The 25,998-nt window shown below is 51.5% G+C and overlaps 2 protein-coding genes across 15 annotated transcripts in view; one reads left to right on the forward strand and one right to left on the reverse strand.

Moving 5' to 3' along the window:
- On the forward strand, nucleotides 1–10,272 carry LOC118092070 (zinc finger protein 282). Its single transcript, XM_060281070.1, has 6 exons — nucleotides 1–684; nucleotides 2,448–2,826; nucleotides 3,798–3,920; nucleotides 5,623–5,745; nucleotides 8,199–8,297; nucleotides 9,359–10,272. The coding sequence occupies exons 1-6, from the start codon at nucleotides 658–660 to the stop codon at nucleotides 10,069–10,071; spliced, it is 1,464 nt and encodes a 487-aa protein (XP_060137053.1). The 5' UTR covers nucleotides 1–657; the 3' UTR covers nucleotides 10,072–10,272.
- A 4,019-nt stretch (nucleotides 10,273–14,291) lies between these two features.
- Nucleotides 14,292–25,998, reverse strand: part of LOC118091751 (serine/arginine repetitive matrix protein 2) — a 198,911-nt gene continuing 187,204 nt past the window's right edge. For all 14 annotated transcript variants that reach the window (XM_060281018.1, XM_060281023.1, XM_060281017.1 and 11 more), the window contains 3 exons: nucleotides 25,618–25,730; nucleotides 22,476–22,650; nucleotides 14,292–22,050 (listed from right to left, as the gene is read on the reverse strand). In XM_060281018.1, the coding sequence (XP_060137001.1) occupies nucleotides 22,046–22,050; nucleotides 22,476–22,650; nucleotides 25,618–25,730 (293 nt within the window). In that variant the 3' untranslated portion in view covers nucleotides 14,292–22,045. The remainder of the gene's footprint in view (nucleotides 22,051–22,475; nucleotides 22,651–25,617; nucleotides 25,731–25,998) is intronic.

Here is a 25,998-nt window from a genome sequence, read left to right on the forward strand (position 1 = left end):
ATTGCCGCTGGGAGGGGGCGTGTCTCTCCCTCCCCTTCTGGGATCTTCAGTCCTGCAGCGACACCTGCAGGCAGAACATGTTCACTACCCCCTCGGGTTCCAAATTCCGGGCGGCGTTGCAGGCAACTGCGCTGCAGCGTTGGCCAACCGGGCTCCCTCCAGATGCTTGCAAAGAGTGGACTGCAGTGTGAAGTGCGTCCTGCACACGGATGCGTGTCCGTGCCGTGCAACACCCTGGTTGTTGTTTTAAATGCAAGCGGATTTTGCATCTGGATTTTGGGGGGTAGATTTTGCATATGGATTTTGGGGGGTAGTTTTTGCAGCCGTGCGCTGCTGCCAGCTTTTTAGATCTCCGCACCATGCGCACACAAAGGACCCAGCTTTTATTTATTTGCACGTGGGAAAGCAGCGCAGCCTCCTCGCTCCCTGCTCAGGCGACGCTCCATAGATGGTGCTGTCGCCTCTTCCTCTACTTTCCCGCAGCCTCGACTCTCTCTTTTTCCTCGCCTTCCTGCCTCCCAGCAAACATCTCCAAGCTTCCCGGTTCCCTTTGCACCCATCCATCCATCCATCCATCCATCCTGTGCACTGCTGCTCCTCTGCAAGGATACACACACACCCCTTTCCCCACCCAGCGCCCAGCAAAGGCTCAGCACCATGGCTGAATGGCTCCCTCCTGCCCAGGTGAGGCTGGTTCTGCAGGGATGGGATGGTGCGCTCTTGCTGGGGGTGGGCGATAGCTGAGCTGCCCCTGGGAGAAGGGGTTTTTTGGGGGGGGGAATGATTCAGAATATCGCACTACCAGCGTGCAATTGGGGGGGGGGCTACAGAAAAAGGCAGCGACGTTTCAGGCGTCCCAGGCACCTGGCTAAGACTGCTCCGTTTGGAGACGCCTTTGCAACCCTGAATGCTTCCCGGATATTTTGCATTGTTGTTACTAATTTAGCACATAGCTTAGATGAAAGCAATAAAACACAATTTTTTTGGGGGGGGGTAGTGACTCACATTTTGATGGACAGTAGATAAAAATAATATAGCTGACTAGTGGACTAGTGTGTACTTTGCCGAAGGAATATGAACATAGAAAAGGAGCTAAAAAGAAGGAAAAACAGAGATTCAAATCACACAATTTTCACATGCTCCATATATCTGCAGAGGCTGCTGTCAAGGGAGTTGGTGGCGGCAGCTTTTCTCTGTTAGTATATTCAATAAGGTATCTCCAAGCTGTCCCAAATTTTGAGTCCTGGCTTAGTCCCACCAGATGAGTCTTACATGTGGGCTGTAAGCTTTCCCAGATGTTTCACATTCTTGCTTCCATTTGATTTTATCAGATAACGTAGAGAGTGCATATATTGCTTTGAGACCTAAAAAACGGGATACAGTGCAGTTTTTTCACAAACAGGTAAAAGCATATCTGGGTAGGACTGGGAACTTCCCCTGCCTGAAACCTGGGCAGCTGCTGCCAGTCAGTGCAGACACTACTGAGGCAGAAGGACCAACTGCATAAGGCAGTTTCCTGTGTTCCTATTGGCTACGTTGCCTGAGGCTGGTGGGAGCTGGTCCAGTGGCATCCAGAGGCCACCAGGGTGAGGGCAGCTGTTAGCCAGAGGTGCGAATGACAGGTTAGGGATGCAGAGGAAACATCAGAGCAGCCTGCAGGAACGCCCCTTCTAGTCCAGCAGCCTGTTCTTCCTGTGGCCGGCCAGATGCCTTTTTTTGGGAAACCCGCAAGCAGGATCTGAGCACAAGAGCAGCTCTCCCCTCCTGTGGTTTCCTATAACTGGCATTCAGAAGCATCTTGGACTCCAGCTGTGGCGGCAGGGCAGAGCCACCATGGCGAGTGGCTGTCAATAGCCCTCTCCTCTGTGAATTTGTCGAATCCTCTTTTAAAGAGACAAAACCATCTCTCTGCCTTGTTGGTTTCTACAGCCACAGCAGGCGCTGTAACTCTCCAACGGTTTGATTTCACCCTCTTCCAAAACAGACCGATGCCCATCGGTTTTTATTACGTATGTTGTGTTTCCATCCTGTATTTCTATGCTGCAGGGGCGTACCCAGGATCAAAACTGGGGGGAAGGGGCGGGGCCAAGGGGCAGGGCCAAGGCACGGGAGGGAAGGGAGGAAGCGCACACGGCGGGGGAGGAGCCAGAGCGCGATGGGTGCCGGGTGAGGGGGCCGCCGGCGGCAACAGCAGGAGCTGCTGAGTTCAATGGGACTTGCTCCCAGGGAACAGCGCACAAGAGGGCAAGCTTCTTAGCGCCCGCTCCGCCAAGCGGCACTAATGTGGTGGTCTTTTAAGGTGCCCCGCATGCCCAGAAGCACTCCTTTTTTTCTTTTCCCCTCCTCTGAACGCAGTTCAGCAGCAGGATCGGTGGCAGTGGGATCCTGCATTCAGAGTAGAATGAATGAATGAATAAATAATTAAATAATGCTTGTTTTGGGAACAGACTTCAAGGTGGAGTTCAGAAGTCCCGGCTGCTCCTGTCATGGATGCCACCTTCCCCAAAGAGGCACAGCTGCAGACGGCCACAATTTCTCTGTGGACGGTGGTCGGAGCTGTCCAGGCAGTGGAGAGGACGGTGGAGGCTCAGGCCCTGAGGCTCCTCAGCCTGGAGCAGAGGTCCAAGACAGCAGAGAAGAGATTTGGGGACTGCGAGAAGGCTGTGGCCGAGCTGGGGAGTCAGCTGGACAGTCGCTGGTCAGCCCTGGAGACTCTCCTGCAGGAGTACGGACAGCTGCAGAAGAGGCTGGAGACCATGGAGGACCTCCTGAAGAATGGGAGCTCAGAAGGACGTGCTCAGGAACCTCCGTCTGATTCCAAAGCAGGTATCAAATTTTAAATTGAGAATGACTTTCTGTGTATGGTTCACCTCTGTTCTTTCCAGAGCATCTCAGGGGAAATCCCTGTTCCCCTTTTGGGATCATAGAATCATAGAGTTGGAAGAGACCACAAGGGCCATCCAGTCCAACCCCCTGCCAAGCAGGAAACACCATCAAAGCATTCTTGACATATGCCTGTCAAGCCTCTGCTTAAAGACCTCCAAAGAAGGAGACTCCACCACACTCCTTGGTAGCAAATTCCACTGCCGAACAGCTCTTACTGTCAGGAAGTTCTTCCTAATGTTTAGGTGGAATCTTCCTTCTTGTAGTTTGAATCCATTGCTCCGTGTCCGCTTCTCTGGAGCATCAGAAAACAACCTTTCTCCCTCCTCCATATGACATCCTTTTATATATTTGAACATGGCTATCATATCACCCCTTAACCTTCTCTTCTCCAGGCTAAACATACCCAGCTCCCTAAGCTGTTCCTCATAAGGCATCATTTCCAGGCCTTTGACCATTTTGGTTGCCCTCCTCTGGACACGTTCCAGCTTGTCAGTATCCTTCTTGAACTGTGGTGCCCAGAACTGGTCACAGTACTCCAGGTGAGGTCTGACCAGAACAGAATACAGTGGATCTTCGCAAAAACTCCTGTAAGCAACCCTAAACTTTGAGTTAGTGCACCGAGCAGCCCTTGCCTGCCAACCAAGGCTACCCAGCGCAAAAAAGTGCTTTTGAGCGGTCCCTGGTTCTTGCTTGCACTGCGTTTTTGTTTTACTGTTGGGAGAAACGGAGATGACCAATATTTGCAACGCCATGCACTGAATGCATGGTGGAGCCGGCTCTCCTGTGCGCTTGGAAAAACCCGTTTGTTTTGCCCAGGAGGGAACAAGCAGGCTGCATTTTGAGATTTCAGATAAACCAGGAATACATAGGAAAGGTCAAGCTTCTCTCTCTCTCTCTCTCTCATCTCCCAGAAACAGCACCTTCTATTTCCAGGACGGATATTATTTCGTGGATTAAGCAGGAGGAGGAATTGTGTACCAAGGAGGGCAATGGCAAGGACCAGGACGGAGCCCTTTGCCAAAGTACCTGCAACTGTGAGTATGTTGAAAGCACCACAACAGCCATTCTCCCATGTCATCACAAGAGGCGTGTTCCGTTTTTAGGTTACCTGTATTGAGGTTTTGTTTCCTGGCTGCTGCGTAGCTCTCTCTCTCCACATATATTTATCTCGTAGAATTGTAGTGTTGGAAGGGACCCCGGCGGTCATCTAGTCCAACCCCCTGCAATGCAGCAACTTGCAGCTTCGAACCTGCAACCTTGGCGTTTGTCGGCACCATGCTCTAGCCGACTGAGGAAGGTGTCTCCATGTTGTGCATTAATGTGAAAATGTCTAGACCAAGTAAGGCGTCTTAGCTGAGATTCAGTACAGCCAAAGGAAAACTGGCTTTATGGGATACTCCATAAGTGGGTCTGAGAGCACAGGCATCCCATAGATATCCTATTTTTCCTCTAACTCTCCCACCTTGCCCAAAATGTCCATCCGAGAGAGACTGCTATAGGGACCACACAATACTCACTTTCCGCATCTGTAAAAAACTCAGATCTTTTAGTGTGGCAGCACCTAGACTTTGGAACTCCCTTGCCACTTGATCTCAGGCAGGCCCCTCTGGGAAGGGACTCTGCTATGTTTATGTTCCATAGAGCAGTTCTTCAGCCCGGGCTTCCCAGATGTCCTTGGACTGCAACTCCCAGGATTCTTGCTAACTTGTTCATAGACTAATCTAGAGATAGGTGTGAGCAGGGAGGTTTGCTCATGAGGCTAAATCGCCCAGCGTTATTAAAGAGATTAAGAAAGGACCTCTCCGAACTGAATGAATGGGCGGTAAAATAATAATAATTTCTGTGAAATGCCCTCCTTTCAGATACCAAGGAGATAAAAGAATTATACAACTTTTAGAAGACATCTGGAGGCAGCCCTCTATCGGGACGTTTTTAATGCTTGATGTGTTTATTATGTTTTTAGATAGGCTGTAAGCTGCCCAGAGTGGCTTGGGAAACAAAGCCAGATGGGTGGGATAATAATAATAATAATAATACAAAATGATTACAGTCGTACCTTGGAAGTCGAACGGAATCTGTTCCGGAAGTCCGTTCCAAAACATTTGAAAATCAAAGCGTGGCTTCCGATTGGCTGCAGGAAGCCGCGGAAGCCCCGCCGGACGTTCGGCTTCCAAAAATAGTTTGCAAACCAGAACACTCACTTCCGGGTTTGCGGCGTTCAGGAGCCAAAATGTTTGGGAAGCCGTTTGACTTCCAAGGTACGAGTGTACACAAAATACATAGTAAAACAAAAAATGTCCAATAATAACCCCCCTTCCATGAACATATGAAAAAGGCCACGTTTCTCAGCCAATTCAAAATAAAGAATTCTAAATTAATGCATTTTTCCCCCAGCAAAAATGATTAATTTCACACATACACTCATAGAGCCTCAACTGGCAGGAATGAGACCTTGGGGTCATAGCAGATGCCTGGTGGAGATGTTGCCCCCATGTTCGGCAGCTGAAGAAAATTCCTTCCCCGTGTGAAGGGATTGTGATTGAAACAACCCAAATTTGCATTTTGTGTGCATGTTTAATTTTACTTCCGTTGGATTGCCTTTCTTAATTTCTTTCTGCATTCTTGTATGTTATCGTGCTGTGTGTTCTTCCTTAACTAAATAAATTGAAAGGAATTGAAAACAGAACTGTGATATCACAATACCGATCTCGCCTCTGCTGCTCGGCTCCCCAACAGATTATACGGTTTCTGGACTGGATACTTTACCGAGCGACGGAGAAGGAGCCAACCCCTGCGAGTCGCTGCAGGGGGGCAACTTGGAAGCAGAAACTCACAAGGGCTCTACTTCAGACAACACAGGTGAGCGATGAGATTTCGGGGGGCGCACCTGAGATTCAAAGCAGCTCATGCAGCAGAAATGTAAGAGGGGGGGAGCATTGGTGCTCAGGCCAGGAATCCAGCACCTCTGGCAAATACCTTCCACCTTCCACACTCCAGGAAGTTTCAAGCAATTTACAAAAAAAACGTTTTGAGAACTACTGACCTGGGTGGGGCATTTCAGCCCCGTTTCAAGGCCGAACCATCGCAGCATTTTAATGTATATTGCGATGGCTCAAAGAAATCTTCCTGTTGCCTGTGGGCAGCCTTGTAACTGTATATTTGCATTGTATGGTGCATAATTTAAACATCAGATGTAAAAAAAGAAGGAAGCATCATGGACGTTTGGATTTCTTAGTTTGTGAAATCATTCAAAGTGTTGGTGCTGACCTTGAAAGCCCTAAACGGCCTCGGCCCTGTAGACCTGAAGGAGCGTCTCTACCCCCATCGTTCTGCCTGGATACTGAGGTCCAGCTCCGAGGGCCTTCTGGCGGTTCCCTCACTGTGAGAAATGAAGCTACAGGGAACCAGGCAGAGGGCCTTCTCAGTGGTGATGCCCGCCCTGTGGAACGCCCTCCCTTCATATGTTAAGGAGATAAACTACCTGACTTTTAGAAGACATCTGAAGGCAGCCCTGTTTAGGGAAGTTTTTAATGTTTGATGTCTTATCCTGTTTTTAATATTTTGTTGGAAGCTGCCCAGAGTGGCTGGGGAATAAATAAATTATTATTATTATTATTATTATTATTATTATTATTATTATTATTATTTACTGCAGTGCAGGGAGTTGGACTAGATGGCTGCTGGGGTTCCTTCCAACCCTACAATTCTGTTAAACTGGTGCCTTCTGGGGGGGGGGTTGGGGCTTTAGGGTGTCGGAACATGCCTGGGGGCACACGCAGCCCCCGGATCAAGACAAACCTCTCCGGACGTCTTCCTTATGAAGTGCAGACTGGGGCGTTCATGAATCTTCGGTCCCGGTGCGCACCAGCGACACATATCCAGAGATATGTGCACACTCACACAGCAGAGTATAGCAACAACAATGTGGAGCTTAGGTGTGGCATTCTAAGTAATTTATTAAGCAATATTATAGAATCATAGAGTTGGAAGAGACCACAAGGGCCATTCAATCCAACCCCCTGCCAAGCAGGAAACACCATCAAAGCATTCTTGACATATGCCTGTCAATCCTCTGCTTAAAGACCTCCAAAGAAGGAGACTCTACCACACTTCTTGGCAGCAAATTCCACTGTCGAACAGCTCTTACTGTCAGGAAGTTCTTCCTAATGTTTAGGTGGAATCTTCTTTCTTGTAGCTTGAATCCATTGCTCCGTGTCCGCTTCTCTGGAGCAGCAGAAAACAACCTTTCTCCCTCCTCTATATGACATCCTTTTATATATTTGAACATGGCTATCATATCACCCCTTAACCTTCTCTTCTCCAGGCTAAACATACCCAGCTCCCTAAGCCGTCCCTCATAAGGCATCGTTTCCAGGCCTTTGACCATTTTGCTTGCCCTCCTCTGGACACGTTCCAGCTTGTGTATATACAGGACAAAGCAATCATGGCGTCCTCTCACATCATCTTCTTCTTCAAGAGAGAAAAAGTACAAAAGTACAACATAGCGGAAGAGATAAGACTGACTTCCGTTCTCACACTTTCCAAGCCTGGAAAGTAAACACGGAAGTGTGATGTACATACCTGCCAAGTTGCTGTCAGAGAAATAAGGGACCGGGATGGAAATAGCAGACCGGAAGTAGCGCTACCGCCATTTTGGAACTGGGTGGAGCATGCTCAGAAGTGACTTTTGATGCTGCTTTGCCCAGTTCCAAAATGGCCGGCGTGCCAGAAGTCGCGCCAGAATAAACCAGGAAAAAACAAAAAAATCCGTTTTTTCAGCTAGGAACAGCTGGAAAAACGTGGATTTCCCGGGGAAAACGGGAGACTTGGCAGCTATGGTGATGTAACAATCACATATCCAGCAACGGGAGAATGAAAATGCTGACATAAGGGAGGGGTAGTACCACTGGTGGGGGACACAGCCATTGTGCTCCTTCTGGGGTAGTTTGCTCTCCTTTGGTGTCGTCCCCCCCCCGCACTCAGCTCTCACCTGGGGCTTCTAGAAGATGTCAGCATGCGACAGCGTAAACAACTTGGGAAATGACTTCAAATGTCTGGCTAAACCAGGTGAGGGGAGCCGATGGGTCTCAAGCCCTCGGTGAGTTAAGGGCTTACCCTGCATGCGAAGATGGGCTCCGGAATCCGGCGGATGGAGCGGACGAGACCAGGGTTGGGCCCAGTGGTCAAGAAGGCAGTAACCTGGCAGCTCAATGCGGAGGACTGCTTATTGATCTATTTGATCAGGGCAGAGCAATGGGGTAAGTTGGCATTCAAAGCAACTTAAATCTCCCCTTCCCCCTCCCTCTCGACAGGGTCACCGGCTTCCAGGTCGGATGCAGTTACGTGGGTCAAACAGGAGGAGCCTCCCACTGGGAGGGATGGAGGAAACGGCCCTCAAAGTGCTTGTAATGGTGAGTAGGAGACTTAAGCAGGGGCAGGGCAGCAAGGCCAAATACAGTAGCTACAAACCGCCAGCACATTTGCAATGCTAAGCAGAGTCCGGCATGGTTTCGAATTGGATGGAGAACCGTCTATTGAGATTCCTGTAATACACGGGGTTGGACTAGGTGACTCAGGGATCCTTACAATTCTGCAATTCCACTCATGCCTGGATGGGGTAACTGTGCCCCTGAAGGACCAGGTGCGCAGCCTGGGAGTCATTTTGGACTCACAGCTGTCCATGGAGGCACAGGTCAATTCTGTGTCCAGGGCAGCTGTCTATCAGCTCCATCTGGTACGCAGGCTGAGACCCTCCCTGCCTGCAGACTGTCTCACCAGAGTGGTGCATGCTCTGGTTATCTCCCGCTTGGACTACTGCAATGCGCTTTACGTGGGGCTACCTTTGAAGGTGACCCGGAAACTACAACTAATCCAGAATGCGGCAGCTAGACTGGTGACTGGGAGAGGCTGCTGGGACCACATAAGACCGGTCCTGAAAGACCTACATTGGCTCCCAGTACGTTTCCGAGCAAAATTCAAAGTGTTGGTGTTGACCTTTAAAGCCCTAAACGGCCTCAGTCCTGTATACCCGAAGGAGCGTCTCCACCTCCATCGCTCTGCCCGGACACTGAGGTCCAGCATCGAGGGCCTTCTGGCGGTTCCCTCGCTGCGAGAAGCCAAGTTACAGGGAACCAGGCAGAGGGCCTTCTCGGTAGTGGCACCCGCCCTGTGGAACGCCCTCCCATCAGATGTCAAAGAGAAAAACAACTTAACAGACTTCTAGAAAACATCTGAAGGCAGCCCTGTTTAGGGAAGCTTTTAATGTTTAATAGATTATTGTATTTTAATATTCTGTTGGAAGCCGCTCAGAGTGGGTGGGGAAGCCCAGCCAGGTGGGTGGGGTATAAATAATCAATTATTACTATTATTATGTTTATTATTTATTTATTTATATTTCAGTGTTTAATATGCTAAAAACCTTTCAATATGATTGCTACACCAAACCCTTTCCTCTCTCTCCCTTGCCACACAGCTAACGACAGAGCCCAGCCGCACCCGGAGGAAGGGCAGGGCCAGGAAGACCCCGCCAACCCGCCCCTCCTGCTCTTCTTCCCCGGGGGCTCGGTGGCGCCCATTTTCAACGGCGCCATCGGCGAGAGCTGCCCCCTCCCCGGCCTTCGCGGCGCCCGCAGCGGGAGGCACCCGGGCTCTCCCTCGGCCAGGGGGACCCCGGAAGCGGCGATGGAGCGTCCGCACCGCTGCCCGGACTGCGGCAAGACCTTCAGCCTGCTGCTGAGCCTCCAGATGCACCAAATGAACCACCAAATGAAACGGAAGCAGTACGAGTGCTCCTTCTGCGGGACGGCCTTCAGCTGCCCCTCGGAGCTGCTGCGGCACCGGATGATCCACACGGGCGAGAGGCCCTACCGGTGCTCGGTGTGCGGGAAGGGCTTCGTGCGCAAGCAGCACCTCGTCCCCCACCTGCGCCTGCACACCGGGGAGAGGCCCTACCACTGCGCCGAGTGCGGCAAGGACTTCATCTGCAAGCACCACCTGCAGGAGCACCAACGCACCCACACCGGGGAGCGGCCCTACGCCTGCGCCCAGTGCGGCAAGAGGTTCCGGAGGAAAAAGTCCCTGAAGGACCACTGGAGGGTTCACAGCGCCGAGGAGCAGCAGCAGGGACTGGCGGGCTCTGCCCGGGTGCCTGAGGGCACGGAGGTGGACGTCCGAGTGGAACATTAATTGGGCGGTGTCTGTGCTGGCTCAGATGTAGCTCAGTGCACAAGGCGCACAGTTCAGCGGCGTGTCTGTTTCTTTATTCAGGAAAACGGCAATGCGTCCCATCATGCGGTTGCTGGGAATGAAGGTCTCTGCCCTCTGCTTCCCACTCCCCAAGTCCCTTCCTCCCAGCCGGATGTTTTCCAAGCAGCCTACACCAGAGGGAAGGGGGGGGGGAATCTGAGCCCTTTGTTCTGCTACATACAGGTGAAACTCGGGAAATTAGAATATCGTCGAAAAGTGCATTTATTTCAGTAATGCAACTTATTCTTCTTTATTCTTCTTTTAATTTTTACAAATGCTTTCTCTCGGAAATTCCACAGTAATAAAACAAATAGTTGCAATAATACAATAATAAACAAAAATAAACATCGCTATTACATTTCATTAATTACATTCCATTTATAATTGACCCACCTAACGACAAATAATTACAACAAATAAAGGCTTGACATATCTTGCTTTGCATGTCATGCATCTATCTCATATATTGGTTTCACCTTTTAAGTTGCATTACTGAAATAAATGCACTTTTCGACGATATTCTAATTTTCCGAGTTTCACCTGTACATAGCCGTCCATGTCCTTGGAGACAAAGACAGGGAGCTTAGTACAGCAAGAGCGGCAAGCTTCTGGGATGCTTTTGCCCCCTCTTCCTCTGCTTCATCATCCAAGTCTGAACTGCTTTCTGCACCTGGCACATCTTGCTCGCTAAAGCCTGTTGCTGCTTCTGCCTCCAACCATTCCTCCCCTCCTTCCCCCTCTGACCTGTCCTATGTGCCCCTCCGCCACTCCCTGGGCTCTGACCCTTCCTCCTCTGAGGCCTCCCTGGTTGGTGTGTAGCCCACTTCTTGCCATCCTGCCAGTCCCTGACAAGACGGATGGTTGGGTGGGTGGGTGGCTCCTTCTTCCCAGAGTCTCTTTGGCATGGCCAAATGGCTCTGCAGCTTCCAAGCCTGGATGCAGATGTGCCTGTTAGCTCCATTCATTCTAGCCTTCTCCAGCGGTTCTGGACTACAACTCCCATCCGTAGGGGGTGCTGATGGGAATTGTTGTCTGAAACCACTGGAGAACCCCCGAGTTGGGGGAAGACCCTCTTATGCTGTTCAAGAGCCCCTTGAGTACGGCTACCCACCCTTATGAGCACCTCCACCAAACCCTTGGCCTCTGCTTGCCCCCCCCCCCCCGCAGTTCATTGCTTCCCTCCCTTGGCATATAAACATTTTCTCTTTCTCCCAGTGTTGCCTCTCTTGTCCGTCTGTCCAGTTCAGGTGCGCTGTTCTTTTCCGCATAACGGGTTTGCAATCCTTCCAGGATTTTTGCAGCAGCTTGTTTTTTAAGTTTATAAGCGTGTGGGGCAGGACCTGCTTGGTGCTCTGGTTTTTGTATGCAGTTTGAGGTGCTCCCTAAATAATAAACTACCCCTGGCTGCAAGTGTTGAGTTTTCTCCAGAGACAGTCTGTCACTTGCTTGAAACAAGTTCCGTTTTCTGCTTGCCTTGCAGCTTAAATACGTTCAAAGACACTGGCGTGTGCTTCGACTTACTGAGTCTTGGTAAGATACTGACGAAGGTGGAGCACTTAGCACAGAAAACTAGCACTTGGAATGAGGCAGAATAGCTCTCCAAACTTTTTATATTCCTTATGCAAAATACACCTAGCGTGTACCTTTAAAACTATTTGTATGGTGCCTTTAACCAACCCAAAGCTCAGTCTGGTGCTTATTGCAGGAGGGGGAGTTAGGCTCATCACACCAACCCAATTTTTTTGCAGCATCCTTGCAGAATTTTAACAAGGAGAATGAATTTTAACAGGGAGAAATGTAAAGTACTACACTTGGGCAAAAAAAAAATGAAAGGCACAAATACAGGATGGGAGACACCTGGCTTGAGAGCAGTACATGTGAAAAGGATCTAGGAGTCTTGGTAGACCACAGACTTGACATGAGTCAGCAGTGTGATGCAGCAGCTAAAAAAGCCAATGCAATTCTGGGCTGCATCAATAGGAGTATAGCATCTAGATCTAGGGAAGTAATAGTACCACTGTATTCTGCTCTGGTCAGACCTCACCTGGAGTACTGTGTCAAGTTCTGGGCACTGCAGTTCAAGAAGGATACTGACAAGCTGGAACGTGTCCAGAAGAGGGCAACCAAAATGGTCAAAGGCCGGGAAACGATGCCTTATGAGGAACGGCTTAGGGAGCTGGGTGTGTTTAGCCTGGAGAAGAGAAGGTTAAGGGGGGATATGATAGCCATGTTCAAATATATGAAAGGATGTCATATGGAGGAGGGAGAAAGATTGTTTTCTGCTGCTCCAGAGAAGCGGACACGGAGCAATGGATTCAAACTTCAAGAAAGAAGATCACCTAAACATTAGGAAGAACTTCCTGACAGTAAGAGCAGTTCGGCAGTGGAATTTGCTACCAAGGAGTGTGGTGGAGTCTCCTTCTTTGGAGGTCTTTAAGCAGAGGCTTGACAGGCATATGTCAAGAATGCTTTGATGGTGTTTCCTGCTCAGCAGGGGGTTGGACTGGATGGCCCTTGTGGTCTCTTCCAACTCTACAATTCTATGAATTGGAAGGGACCCCCAAGGGTCATCTAGTCTAACCTACTACAATATGGCATATGGCTATCCAGCCTGTTTAAAAACAGAGTCCATCACCTTCTGAGGGAGTCTGTTCCACTCTTACTGTCACAGTGCCCTTAATGCAAAAATGCAGCTTGTATTCCCCACCTGCTCACATTTAATATGGATTTTCCTTTATTGGGCACGATCCAATTGGGGGGGGGGCGGGACGGCGACGACAAACAAACCCTTTGCAATATTGACCCCCACATTTGGAAGGATCACCCCTAGTTCAAGACACTGTATTCCAGTCACCCCTTAACACGCCCAGCTCCGAGAAAGCCTCTCCGAGTATCCACAACCTCTTTCTCCCTTCCTGAACGCGTCTGGTCCCCCTTCCCGTGTCTTGTTTCGGCCACCTGCTGACCAACACCAAGTAGCTTCTCCTCCGTATTACTCTGTGGGTTTCTAAAAGTAAACAGTGGGACAACTTTACAGGAGCCTTGGCGAATCTGACACCACCCAGATGTTCTGGATGTCATCTCCCACAAGACTCGGCCTGCAATCCAAGATATCTGGAAGACACCAGGTTGGCTAAGGTGGTTCATGTGGTGTTTTTTTTTTGGGGGGGGGGGTTGTGGCATCAAGAGTGGAGGCCCTCAACCTCTGCAGGAAACAGGCCAGAGCCTTAGATCCCCCCTCTCTTAAGAGGCCACCGGCATTATTAATTCCTTATTCCGTTAGCTGGAACCCGGGATTATCCTTTCTGTGCGCAAATTCATTTTAACATCGGGGAGATTAGCAGCATGTAAATGCAGCCGATTTCAAGGGCTTTTCCTTTCTGTGGAATAGACGCATGTATTTTTTTTGGGGGGGGGCGAGGGAGCGTCACAGGAAGCTCAGAGGCAATGTTTTAAACTCCCTGCCATTTGCTGCGTTTTGAAATCCGTAGAGCACTCTGCTTTCATAGAATCGTAGAGTTGGAAGGGACCCGAGGGTCATCTAGTCCCACCCCCTGCAATGCAGGAATCTCGGCCGAAGCATCCATGACAGGTGGCCATCCAACCTCTGCTTAGAAACCTCCAAGGAAGGAGAGTCCACCACCTGCCGAGGGAACTATGGAACTCACCGCCACAGGAGACAGTGATGGCCACCACCTGCCAAGGGAACTATGGAACTCACCGCCACAGGAGACAGTGGTGGCCACCACCTGCCAAGGGAACTATGGAACTCACCGCCACAGGAGACAGTGATGGCCACCAACCCAGAATTATAGAACGGCAGTTGGAAAGCACCCTGAGGGGCATTTAGTCCAATCCCCTGCAAAGTGGGAATCTCGGCTAAAGCATCCATTTGGCGGGGAGGGAGGGAGGGAGGCGAGAGAAGAGCTATAGTTCAGTGGGAGAGCACCTCCTTTGCAGGTTCAAACCCAACTGCATCCCCAGGCAGGTAGGACTCGGGAGAGATGTTCTGCCTGAAGCCCTGTAGACTTGTTATCGGGTCAGTTTAGGCACCGCTGAACTAGATGAGCTAACAGCCACACTCTTGTCTCAAGACAGCTTCCTACGACAGAGAGAGAACCCAGAGCCACAAAAAACGAATTCAGACTAAAGCTGGCAGCCAAGGTTGAACATCTAGAAGCTTTATTTAAACCCTTTACAATAGGTAAGAATCACAACATCAAATCCGGAAACAGCTGCTTTTAAAAACGGAGACAGTCAGTAACTATTACAAGTCTGAGGACAGGAGAGGAAGGTAAACAGGTAGAAGCAAACGGGTTTTAAGAACCTGCCGTCGTGAGAGCAGGGCCCTCTGAGCTCCCACCCGGACAGGCTTGTCCAACCACCTCTCTCCTGCGTTCCAGGCGCCATCGCACCCATGCATTTTCTTAACACACCCCTTCCCTCCCTCCCTCGCCCCAGCACCACCCAGCTAGGCTATTGTGGGAACACCTGCGTAATTCTACCTCGCTGCACAGCCACGGCCAGGAGTGGCGCTCCCTTCTGGTTGCAAAGCTGCACTGGGAGAAGTTGTGCGAGATGGCTCTGGCGATTGGCCTTCACCAAGCAGGCGCCCCAGCAACAACTCCCAGCAGTCCACAAGCCAGCCTGGAGGGCACCAGATTGGCGAAGGTTGTCCTACGGCTACAGCAATGATTTTTGCACACGCGCGCGCACACACACAAGGCAGGCATTTTCGCCGAGGCTGCCCCAATCTCTCTGCCTCCCTTCATGAGGCCAATGCTTGTTCCCACTCAACCGAGATGGGCAAATCACCCGCTGCAATGGCACAGATAACCGGCTCCCTACCCGCTTCCATCTACCCTCTTGCCCTTTCTATACTGTCGCTGATGTAGACTGAGAATCGCCAAAGCTTGGGGAGAGGAAGGGGTGTTTCTTAATCTGGATGGTGCTCGTAAGGGGCTGCAGGGGAGGCAAGCTCGATTAATCTCCCGATCTTGTTCAGAGGCGGGAGATGCCTCCTGGAGCGATGGCACCTGCTCTCTTGAGTTCCTCCAAGCCCTCGTAGGAAACAGGCCAACAGGCGATAAAAGTATGAGAATCTTTACAAGCAAAGTGGAGAGATGAGACCAGTTCATGGCGTTTTACTCGCTTTAACCACTCGGCGTTGAGCTGCAGCCCCACCCTGCCCAAGTACAGCCACAAAGGAATCAGTACTTTTCATTTCCTAGAGCCTCCTTGGCGTATCTAAAGACCCCGGCATGCCAAAACTTCAGCCAGCGTTCTTCGTCCCTCTGGACCAGCCCTAACTACAGTTGGGCGTGGGCGTGGCTTTCCTGAGCCTGTCTGCCCCAAGACGGAAGGGAATCAGAAATGCCAGACGAATCAGAAAGGCCGCTTGCAAGCTACTCTGTCATACAGTAGCCCAAGTGGCAAAAAGTACATTCAGGGTAAAGACAGGTGTTCGTTTTAAGAGCGAGGGAGGCATATTGATGGTGCCCCCACTGCTCTGCAAATCAAAACAGTTTCTTTTTCCAGAGATGAACTCAGGGGTGGGGTGGGTCTGCGGGTTTTCCAAGTGGCTCTGCGTGAAAGAGCTGGGGAGGGGGAGGATAGACACCCACTTGTGCAGAGCACCTACTGGCTAGCTGCCGCAACATCAACAACCACTTCCACCCCGTCGTCATGTAGTTTTGCAACTGTTTTGAGAATGCTTGTAGATCATATTTTGGAGGAGGTAAGGCAAAGGATGGAAATTAACATGAGCATGCTGCTTTTAATAATAATAATAATAATAATAATAATAATAATAATAATAATAATAGTGGTGATGAGGCTGGCTTGATGTGCAAGGCTAGAGCAAGAAACAGATGGATGCTGAATGGGTGAAGGGCCCACTCTGACAGCTCTTAAAAGCCTACAGCTGTCTTTACCCTCAAGTCGTCTGCAAGGAAGGCGAAGAATTGCCCTGGGCTGGCAGAGAGGCCTCTTGATCCAGACTCACCTCTGCTTGGCAGCAGATAACCCAAATCCTGCTCTGTTTTGTGCGTACCACTGATATGTGACACTATGGCGCTATGGCGCTGAAACCCACTTCTGTGGCCACATTTCTGCCCAAGAGGATGCAGCCGCAAGCACATCACCCAAGATGGCAGGACCCACCCCCCATGCCAGCTGAAAGGCAACAAGCCCCTCGCCTCCGAGCATCTATGCCACACTGCTGGCCTTTCTTCACCAGCGTGTTCCACCCTGACCATTATCACAAGTGCAAAGGCTTCAAAACAAGGTGTTCCCTGGGCTAAGAGTGCCCCCCCCGGATGCCTCTTCCGAAGAGCAGAACCTCTCCTAATCCCCTGGGGACCAGCTGATGGCCAACTCAACCAGCCGCCTCCTAATCCACCACCGGACCAGCTGGCTAATCTCCTGGCTTCCTTCGGGAGGGCTTGGCTCGCTGCCCAAGCGAAGCGGCTGTCTTCGAGCTCCGCGAAGAGAAGCTTCCCTGATCATCAAGCAATTCCCTAAAAGCAAAGTGCACTTTCAAAACAGCAACTGCGCTTCCCTTCCCCTCGGTCCAACCAGGGCACCCTCACACAGAAAACGTGTTGTTGCAGAGCAGGCTCAGGCTGAGGGGAGCTGGGAGCTGGGAGCCAAACAAAACCTAGAGCGCCACGGGCTCCCCATCCCCAGTGGGGATGAGTCTGGGGTCACTGTTTAGTGTGCACTGGCCAGGCCTGTGGGCCTCACCATTGAAAGGAAAGCATGATCAATAACACACCCGATATTCTATGGCAACGGCATGGTGCAAGGGAAGAGGGACAGTCACGGAGAAGCTATCCCGCGAAGCTTCATCTTCTTTCTGAGGAACCCCAAGGAAGGCAAGAGGGAAAACCACCCCCTAAAAGGACGCCGCAAAACTACAATTCACCTCCATGTTAAAAAACCGCATACCCAAGTTGCATTCTTATATCCAACCAGTGCCACTGTTTGCTCCACCATCCAAGCTCAACTCAGCCTCATTTTCCAGGAAAGATGCCCAACTTGGACGACCTTGCCCAACAACACAAATCTTCCAAGGTTCTGCAGAACTCTGATCCCCGAAGAAAAGAACACAAACCTACGGTTTCTGTAAACCACAGGTGGAAAAGCGGTGCCCTCCAACTGCAGATGGACTCCAACTCCCACCGACCCTGCCCAGGCTGCATGGCCAATGGGAAAGGACGATGGGAGTTGGAGTCAAAGATCTGGAGGACCGTGGGGTTCTCAGCCTGGATGTCAACCGCCCAAAGCTCAAATAGGGATGAGTCACACAGCTACATGTGCACGGGTGTGTCTTGCTGCCTCCCCCTTCCTCAAGTCTGCCAAAATGGATCGCCTGGATCTTCCACCCTAAGCCAAACGCTGCCCTGCAAGCCATCCAGCTCACGAGGGAGGCTTGTTGTGATGTGCAGAGCTGCTGTTTCCACCTGCTGCCCTGGGAAGAAAAACCTAACCATGACATCCAAGGGCCTCCTTGCCTCCTAGGCAGAAAAACTGGGTGGCAGCTCCCTCTACAACACTAGCTAGCACGAGGCCACGATCCACGAGAGCGTTCTCCCAATGGGGATTCCGCAGGAGAATGTCCCGTCCCAATGGATTGTGGCCTCATGGTTCAGGTGCATCTTCCACTCTTACTGGTACCCAAATATCTATGGCCACATCTTTCAGCTGCACTGAAACCCGACGGTCGAACAGAGCCAAGATCTAAGCCAGGTTTCCAAACACAACCCTGGGAGGAAGGGCAGTTCATTTATTGCTTATGCTTCGTAGCCTAACAGCCACCGCCTCTAATACTTCTCATGATCCGTTTTGTAAAAAATACCTACCTACCCCCCCTCTATGAAATCTGCTCCTGCCCCTCCAAAACAAGAGGGAGGAAAAGGAGACCAGCGCTGGGCTACAGAAGCCCTTTCTGCCCCCCACCCTGCCCCGCCCCAGAATTGCAATATTTACAAGCTACTTTCAAATCTAAAATTGCATTGTTGTAAAAATCCTTATTAGAAACCAAAGCTGGGGGACTAAGAAAAACTTCCCCGTAGCAATCGTCTTTAAGCGTCTCTCTGGGTCTAAGGCTAAAAACACAGGCACGACACGTGTTAAGTGAGCGTGTTCTGCGGAAACGAGTGTGCGCACACCGCAGAATTGGGCGCAACCGGAACCTGCACATGTTCTCAAGACAGGCGGGTACTAATATCGACCACCCCAAAGTGATTCGGTTCAGGAACAAAGAAGGAATCAACAACCTTTTACAAGACACTTTTTTTTTTTTGCGCTATCACGGAAGATAAAGTGCAATGTTATTTGACTTCCCAACTGAGAGTCCTCAAGCAACAGATTGTAGGAGAAACACATCTGGGCATCGTTGCAAACAGGATAAGGACCCTCCAGCAAACAAAAGTCAATTGCTCCTCAACTTGGGGGTCAGAGGAAAGGGAAGCCAAGACAACGGGGCTTCCTGCCAAAGTATCTGAGCCCCCAAACACTTTTATGCAAAAGAAGCTGGGAGTCTCAGCCTCTTTTCATTCTTTTTTAAAAGCATGTGCCCCACAAGCTTCGTGCGGCAGGAGGTCGATGAGGCAACTGCTTGCCTTTCTATGGAAGCCCAGGAAGCTCCCATTTTGGAGCACACAGGCTGTCCTTATTGCTTCAAGAGACACGTTTCCCTGTCGGACAAGGGGGTCGCCCAAGCAAGCGCTCCCCTTCTGCCATCACCGCCCCCTTGGCCTGGCAGGGGGAGGTGAGCGGAGTGGAAAAACCAAAGCTGGTGTTTAGAGTTGGGCAAGAGACCGGGAGATGTCAACAGCCGCAGGGCAGGGATGTAGATCAGAGAGAAGGGAGCCATGCATGGCAGGTGGAACTGGAGATCTCTAAGGGTTGGAACACAAAAACGCACGCACACAAGCGGACTTGCTCCGCTAGGAAGATGCTGCCTCCCAGGGTTGCTGCTAAAGCAGTGCAAGGCAGCATATTGCTCCTGAGGTGAGCAGTTCCACTGTTTATAGGCCCCTCCGACCTAGGAAAAAGCCTCCCTGGAGGAGCTAGGAATCCAAACACACAAAATCTAACCCAGGGGAACCAGCTTGATGAGACGTTCACCTACGCAAACCTCGCCAGGGCAAGTGGGGAGGTACCACTGGGCTTTTGCAAAGCTACCCCTCCCATTTGAAGGAGGCTTTCCACGGGGCCTGACCCTCAAAGCAGAGAAGATTTGGGGGGTGTCTCCTATTACAGCCCCGTTTTCAGCTTCCACCTCCTGCATTGCCTGCTTGAAACAAAAGGTTGGAGTTGCCAAGACAAGGTCTCTTGGGGAAATGCCAGGACAGGAAGGAGGAGGAGGAGGACGAGGAGGTACCGGGGTGGCGGATGGGAATGTGCGAGGAAGCTGCACAGCAACGTGTAACAACGTGGGTGGGTGGGGCTTCCTGAGATCTGGAGGGCGGGAGAGCCGGTGGGCAAGTGCAGCAAGCTTTGCAACAGGCTGGCGCAGAGCCGGATTCGCGACAGACTTGGAAACAGCGCGGCTGAGATGGAGGGTGGGCAAGATGGATCACACGCACACATACATGTATCTCTGTACACAGACAGGCCCCTTTCTAGGTGCAAAATTTGCAACTTCCTCCTTAAAAGGTTCCTAGTATTCCAAGGAGGGGAAGGAAGATGCGACTCGTGAGATTTTAGCATACCGTTTTGATGCAAAAAAGGGGGAAGAAAAAAAAGCCCCGCTAAGGTTTTAAAAAGCCATTTTATTAGAAACCATGCAACCTTTAATATTTATATATATATTTATAGATATATATATATATAAAAACAACAACCACAAGTGCAATATGTCTTTTGTGTGTGGATGCAGACCCTGGTTTTGCTGTGTTGCTGAAAAGCACACTGTGGCCAGAGATGAAGGGGGAGAGAGCTGTGCTATCTTCGCCCCAACCCCTCCTTCCCACAGCCATCGTCCCTTGCCTGTTTCCCAGCAGAAGTCTGCCTACAAAACATTCCCCCCCCCCTCCCAAATACTTGTTCCCTCCGCTTTGGGTTCCCCCTTTCTTTCAGATTTTAAATCAGAATTCCCCCACGACTCTCACAACACACAATTTTCAAAGTTTTATTTACATTTCATTTTAGTGTCATTTGCAATGCAATGCAAAAAAACAAACCCCAAAGGAGCTCAACCTCTTGTTACCAACACCCCAGTCCTGTCCAACCCATACCCACCCCTAGAAGAAGAAGAAAGGGGCTTCTTCTTTCAAAGGAGAGCAATCTCTGCCTCTTTCTCTTCTTGGCACCTTCCGCTCACCTAGCCAGCCCCATGCAGACCCTGCGTCTCGTCAAACCCTCAACACTTTCCCATGACCCTCTTGGTATTTGGGGGGGGGGAGCGGCGCGGCCAAGCAGTCTGCCCACATCGCCCCTCCCCAACTCTGCCAGGATGCCTCACTGCCAGTGGCGAACTTCCTTATGAATCCCGGACTCCATCCCTCCAAGGTACACAGATCCTGGAGCCAAACCCATCGTGCCTTGAGGATTAAATCCTGCAAATATATTCCCCCGCTCTTTCTCCAGAGTGGGCAGCGGAGGATCGGGGCGCCCCCCCCCATGGGAACTAGATCCTATTGAGATGCGTGCAGCAGACCCTCAAAACAGCCGGGGCTTCTCTCTGCAGCAGTCAGTTAAAAAGGACCTCCATCCATGGCTTTTTTTGGGAGGGGAGCTGCGAACACCATCCCCCCCCCCAAGAACCTCCTCTCAATGCATCCTCAAGAACTTTTAACCAATGTGGCTTAATGCCTTTTTTTTTTTTGCTCCATCATTTCAAAGGTTTTTCTTTTTTTCTTTTTAAACACACACAAAAAATAAACACCACACACAAATGAAGAAAGAAAAATAAAAAAACGAAAGAAAAATAACACAGTTAAAATGGCTGGATATGTCGATAAGAAGCCAGCAGCACTGCAGCAGCGGTTAACGTGGTTTTTTTTTTTAATTCTCCTATGGCAAAGGGGGGGGGAAGGGTAACAGCGACAGAAATCAGCAAACACTTTATTGTACTTTTTTAAACACAATGAGGAGGAGGAGGAGGAGGGTTGGGGGCTGGGGGGAGAAGAAGGTTAAGGAGTTAAAAGAGTTCCAAAAGAGAGTGAAGTTATCATGTGTGAGAATAATAATATATAGACCAGCATTAAATAGTAGGCAGCGCGAAATGACGCAGGGCAAGGGGGCAGGGAGGGGGAAATGGGTTGCTGGAGGGGGAAAGAGGACAGCAAAGCTCCCGCCTGGGTCTCGGGCTCTGCCACGAGTGGGGCAGACCAGCATTCCCTCCCTAGTCCCCACACAGCAAGCCAAGAAGGACGGGACGAAACCAAAACAACTCCAACGCACACTCGGACACCCCCGGGGCGCCCATTTCTGCACCCAGAGAGACCGACCAACCACCAGAGGCCACGGAGGCTCTCGGGGGCAGGCCTGGCACACTCCAGAGAGGTCCCCCGCCGAGGGGCAGGGAGGCCAGCCCACCTTTCCAGGGCCAAAACAAAGCCAGGCTCCGGGTCAAGGGAGACGAGCTTCTCGCGAGCGGGAGGAGGACAGGAGGAGAGCGGGAAGGGGACAGAGTCACAAGCCTTGCTGAGGAAGAGCGGCCGCCATCTCTTCCGCGAGGGGAGCCTGCCGTGGCGTCGGCGGCAGCAGCAGCGTCGGCGGTGGCGGCGGCGGTGGCAGCGGCTGCAGAGAGGTGGAGGCGGCCGAGGCCAGGCTTTCGCTGACCGAGGTGCTGCGCCGTGGGGAGGTGCCGCCGGAGAAGACAGGGGGGTGGTTGGAGGCTGTGGGGTCCGCTCCGTGGTCCGTGCGGGCCTTGGCCTTCTCACGGAACATCAGCTTGTGGGACTCAATCTGCAGCGACACAAGGGGGAGCGGGGGGAAGACGGCATTGGGGGTGGGGAGGGAGGAAAAGGGGGCGGAAGGAAGGCGACACCAGAATGTCATCGTTAGATGCCTGGAAAATAAAAGGGCAGGTGGCTTCATTAACATGGCAGCCCGTCGGACGTTTCCTCTCCCCTTCCCTCCCGCTTCAGAAGTCGGTAACAGGGACGTGGGGGGGTGGGGGGGTTAAGCCACCCAGCCCCTCTGCACTCTGCCTCTCCTACTAGGGAGGAGGGCAATGACTTCTCCTGCCTTCGAGAAGGTTCCTTAGGGAAAGCTGCCTGGTGTCCCACCCCCAACTTCTGCCTCCCTGTCTCATCACCCCTCACCTCCCGCCTGCCCCCCATCACTGCAAAGCACCTTTGGGGAGGCACAGAAGAAGGCCTGGCACTTACTTGTTTCTTGTATGTGAGTGTCGAAGCACTGAATTTCCCTTTGTTCGCCGCCGCCGCCGCCACCCTGGGCGGGCGTGGGCAGCCCTACGCCATTCTCCTGCGTGGGGGGGCTGCCACCTGGCGGGGGGGCGGTCACAGCTCCGTTCTGCGGGGCTGCCTCCTCGCCCCCCTCGGTCTACAATGAAACAATGGGGTGGGGGAGGACAATGAGGCGTCAATACAAGGATGGGAATGGGATGCGGCGAGATGAAGGTGGAGGAGGCACACGCTAGCAGAGAGACGGACAGGCGGGAGGGGCTTCTTTTAAGTGGTTGCCCGCATCCCCTACACAGGTAAAATGTGTATGAGCCTCACCAGGGAGGGAACAAAGGCAACCGAGCCTCAACAGCCCTGAATCACTGCACCCTCCTCGCCTTGCTGGCCTCCTTCCCATTGCCGCTGTCACCTCCTCCTTTCTTCGATCCACACACAAGACGCTCACTGAAATCTGTACGTGATTTCAGGATCCTAATCCTTACTTTTTTGGACTGTCCCTGCATGTGAAGGTAGGCTCCAGCGGACTGATCGGACAAGACCCAGAGTGGGTCCGGCGGTCAAGAAGGCGGTTTCTGCACATGCAGTAGAGGGAAGTGAGGGGCAGACGGGGCTCGTCCACCTGGGAAGGAAGCCCATCTGGGAGAAGGAAAACTCTGATCCTAAACTTCCACTGCCTTAAAGGATAACTTCAGGAGAAGAAAAGGCTAAACCCTACATCTGGAGTCCCTAGGATGGCTGGATGGTTCCGTGTACGCCTCCTTCTGGCAACTCCTGAAGCCAAGCTGGTGCCAAATGTCTTGCTCTGCTTTCCTTTGGACCCCATTAGTGAGACCAAGAGGGGAGGTCTTATCATCTGGGCAGCCCAGGACCTCCAGACACACTACCCAGGCTTGCACCCCGGGGAGGTCACTTTGGTCTTGCTAATGCAGCGGTTTGGCTTCACCCCTGGAGGCACGCTCCATTGCCTCTCAAGACAAGATAGATGCTAACAACAAAAAAGTCCAGTTTTCCACCCCTTCTCCGGCCTGCCTCGTCTCCACACCAATCTCACCTTGCTCCACTCAGCCTGCTCTCTCTCTCTCTCTCCCACCCCCCACACTGGGTCTCTTCTCGCATTCCCATTTCTGCACCTTCTGCTCAAGGGTGACTTGAGCGGGCATGTGGGGAATGGTGACATTCCTCAGAAAACTGCCGCACAGTGCAAGAGATGGGACCCAGGGCCTCTTGCAACACTGTGGACTCAGCTACATTGCTCAGGAAACAGCGTTTTGAATGCGTTATAAACATGCAAGACCAGATGGTGCTGGAGAGCAATAATAATAATAATAATAGATCTAAGCGATTTTCCATAGTGTTTCCCCCCCTTTTGTTAGAACAATTTAATTTCTGACTTATTTATAGTGTGTGTCCCCCCCCAGGTGCATAGATCCACCAGGGTGCAACACTCTTAGGTAACATGGAGGGTGTGGGGGAGTTCAAAGTCACGACAAGATCAGGGGGTTCCAGGGAGCTTGTTTCCCATCATGCACTGCTGCCATATGCAGAGCCAAGATGGCTGTGATGGGCCCTCCTTCTACCTGTGTGTTGGGTACAGTTGTCAGGCTGCCTTCCTCTCCCCGCAACTTCGACCCAGATCCCTCCTCAAGAGTCGCAACGTTCCACCACAGCTCTGCCCTTGACGCACCTTTGACTTCACCTCCTCTTTCTCCCACCTGAACTGCTATTTGGCAACGCCCCTTCTGCCAATGCCCCAAGCCAGGCTGTGGAAGGGATTGTGAACACCCCCTTCTGGAGATGCACAGAAGGGACCCCACTTGGCCCAGTCGAGGACCCAACCAAGATATTTCACCGCCCACATGGACTACTCCACACAGGCTGAGAGGGGCACCCCAGGATCATGGAAGCTGCTAACGTGAGCCTAGCGTGCAACATGGAGGTTGGCTAAGGAAGCCTGCTAAGTCCTCCATCTTCATCCCAGGTGGACTACAACTCCTATCACCCCTGGCCAAGCTGGCTGCGGGTAATGGAGCCAATGTAGTTCAACATCTGGGGGCCCAAGGCTGAAGGACTCACCCCTGATGGGAGAAGAAGAAGAAGAAGAAGAAGAAGAAGAAGAAGAAGAAGAAGAAGAAGAAGAAGAAGAAGAAGAAGAAGAAGAAGAAGAAGAAGAAGAAGAAGAAGAAGAAGAAGAGGAGTAGTAGTAGTTTGGATTTGATATCCCACTTTATCACTACCCGAAGGAGTCTCAAAGCGGCTAACATTCTCCTTTCCATTCCTCCCCCACAACAAACACTCTGTGAGATGAGTGGGGCTGAGAGACTTCAGAGAAGTGTGACTAGCCCAAGGTCACCCAGCAGCTGCATGTGGAGGAGTAGAGAAGCGAACCCGGTTCCCCAGATTAGGAGTCTACCGCTCTTAACCACTACACCACACTGGCTCTCAAGAGCTGTGCTTCTGTTTATGCGCACAATGTACATGCGTGCACCAGGGAAGAAGGGAGTGGGTGTGCTCTCCACGCCACAGGAGTTGGTTGGTACCATAGGTGCCACGTATTATACAGGTGCCACGTAATACCCATAATGCATTTCTAAGAACTTCATCTTTCAGTGTGGCAGCACCTATACTCTGGAACTCCCCGCCTCTTGATGTCAGGCAGCTGCTTTCACTGTATGCTTTCCGGCGCCTGATAAAAACCCCATTCTTTAAAGGCAAGCCTGTCCAGATGCTTAGAAAGCTGATGCGAGTTTTAATATGTTGTTTGTTATTGTAAATGTTTCAAAAGTCTTAAAATTATTGCCGTGTGAATTCTTCTTCTTCTTTTTGTGAACCGCTGAGAGGCTGTTGCTGCTGTTTTTTAACAAGCGAATTTTATGAAACAAATGAATAGCCTCCGAAACGTATGAAGCCCTAAAAGGGGTGGGTGGGTGGAATGTCCTGGAGGGTCCGTTCAGCACCCTCCATCGGGTGGCACCGTGGAAATGAATGTGAGGTTGGCAGTGTGAGGATGGCAGGACGGACGGGTGGCCACACACAGGAGGGGGGACCACGGGGCGGGGGGGGTGGGGGACAAGGAGGGACCCATGCCTGGGTGCCGCCTGAAGCATACCTTCACGGTGCCCCCAGCCGGGATGTGGCCCACGTTGTCCAGAGAGCCCACTTTGGCCTGGGCTTTCTCCTTGAAGTTCAGCTTCTGGTTTTCAATCTTGACGTCTCCGCCCCCTGGAGCAAGGAAGGGAGAGTGTTACTCAAGGGAAGTTGGGCTGCTGCCAGGAGCCCGGCAGTTAAAAACACCCCACAGCTTGCTTCTTCTTGTACGAGAGCTGTAATGTTTTAACCAATTAAGGGGGGGGAAACACAAGTCCATCAAGAACACACACACACTTCTGCACATTTGAAAAGGTGCTTCCAGAAAGAGAAGAGGAAGGATGAGGTGCTCACCTGAGCCCAGGGCAACCGCCTCCCCCCCCATCCTCCCGCAGCCATTCCC

This window comes from Zootoca vivipara, chromosome 12 (genome assembly GCF_963506605.1).
Source record: "Zootoca vivipara chromosome 12, rZooViv1.1, whole genome shotgun sequence".
NCBI lineage: Eukaryota > Metazoa > Chordata > Lepidosauria > Squamata > Lacertidae > Zootoca > Zootoca vivipara.

What these genes read in the sequence shown, in the direction of transcription:
- LOC118092070 (XM_060281070.1), top strand. Translation starts at nt 658, where the DNA reads ATGGCTGAATGGCTCCCTCCTGCCCAG. An exon ending in AATGGCTCCCTCCTGCCCAG is followed by an intron (nt 685 to 2,447) that starts GTGAGGCTGGTT and finishes TTTTGGGAACAG; the next exon opens with ACTTCAAGGTGGAGTTCAGA. An exon ending in CCCTCAAAGTGCTTGTAATG is followed by an intron (nt 8,298 to 9,358) that starts GTGAGTAGGAGA and finishes CTTGCCACACAG; the next exon opens with CTAACGACAGAGCCCAGCCG.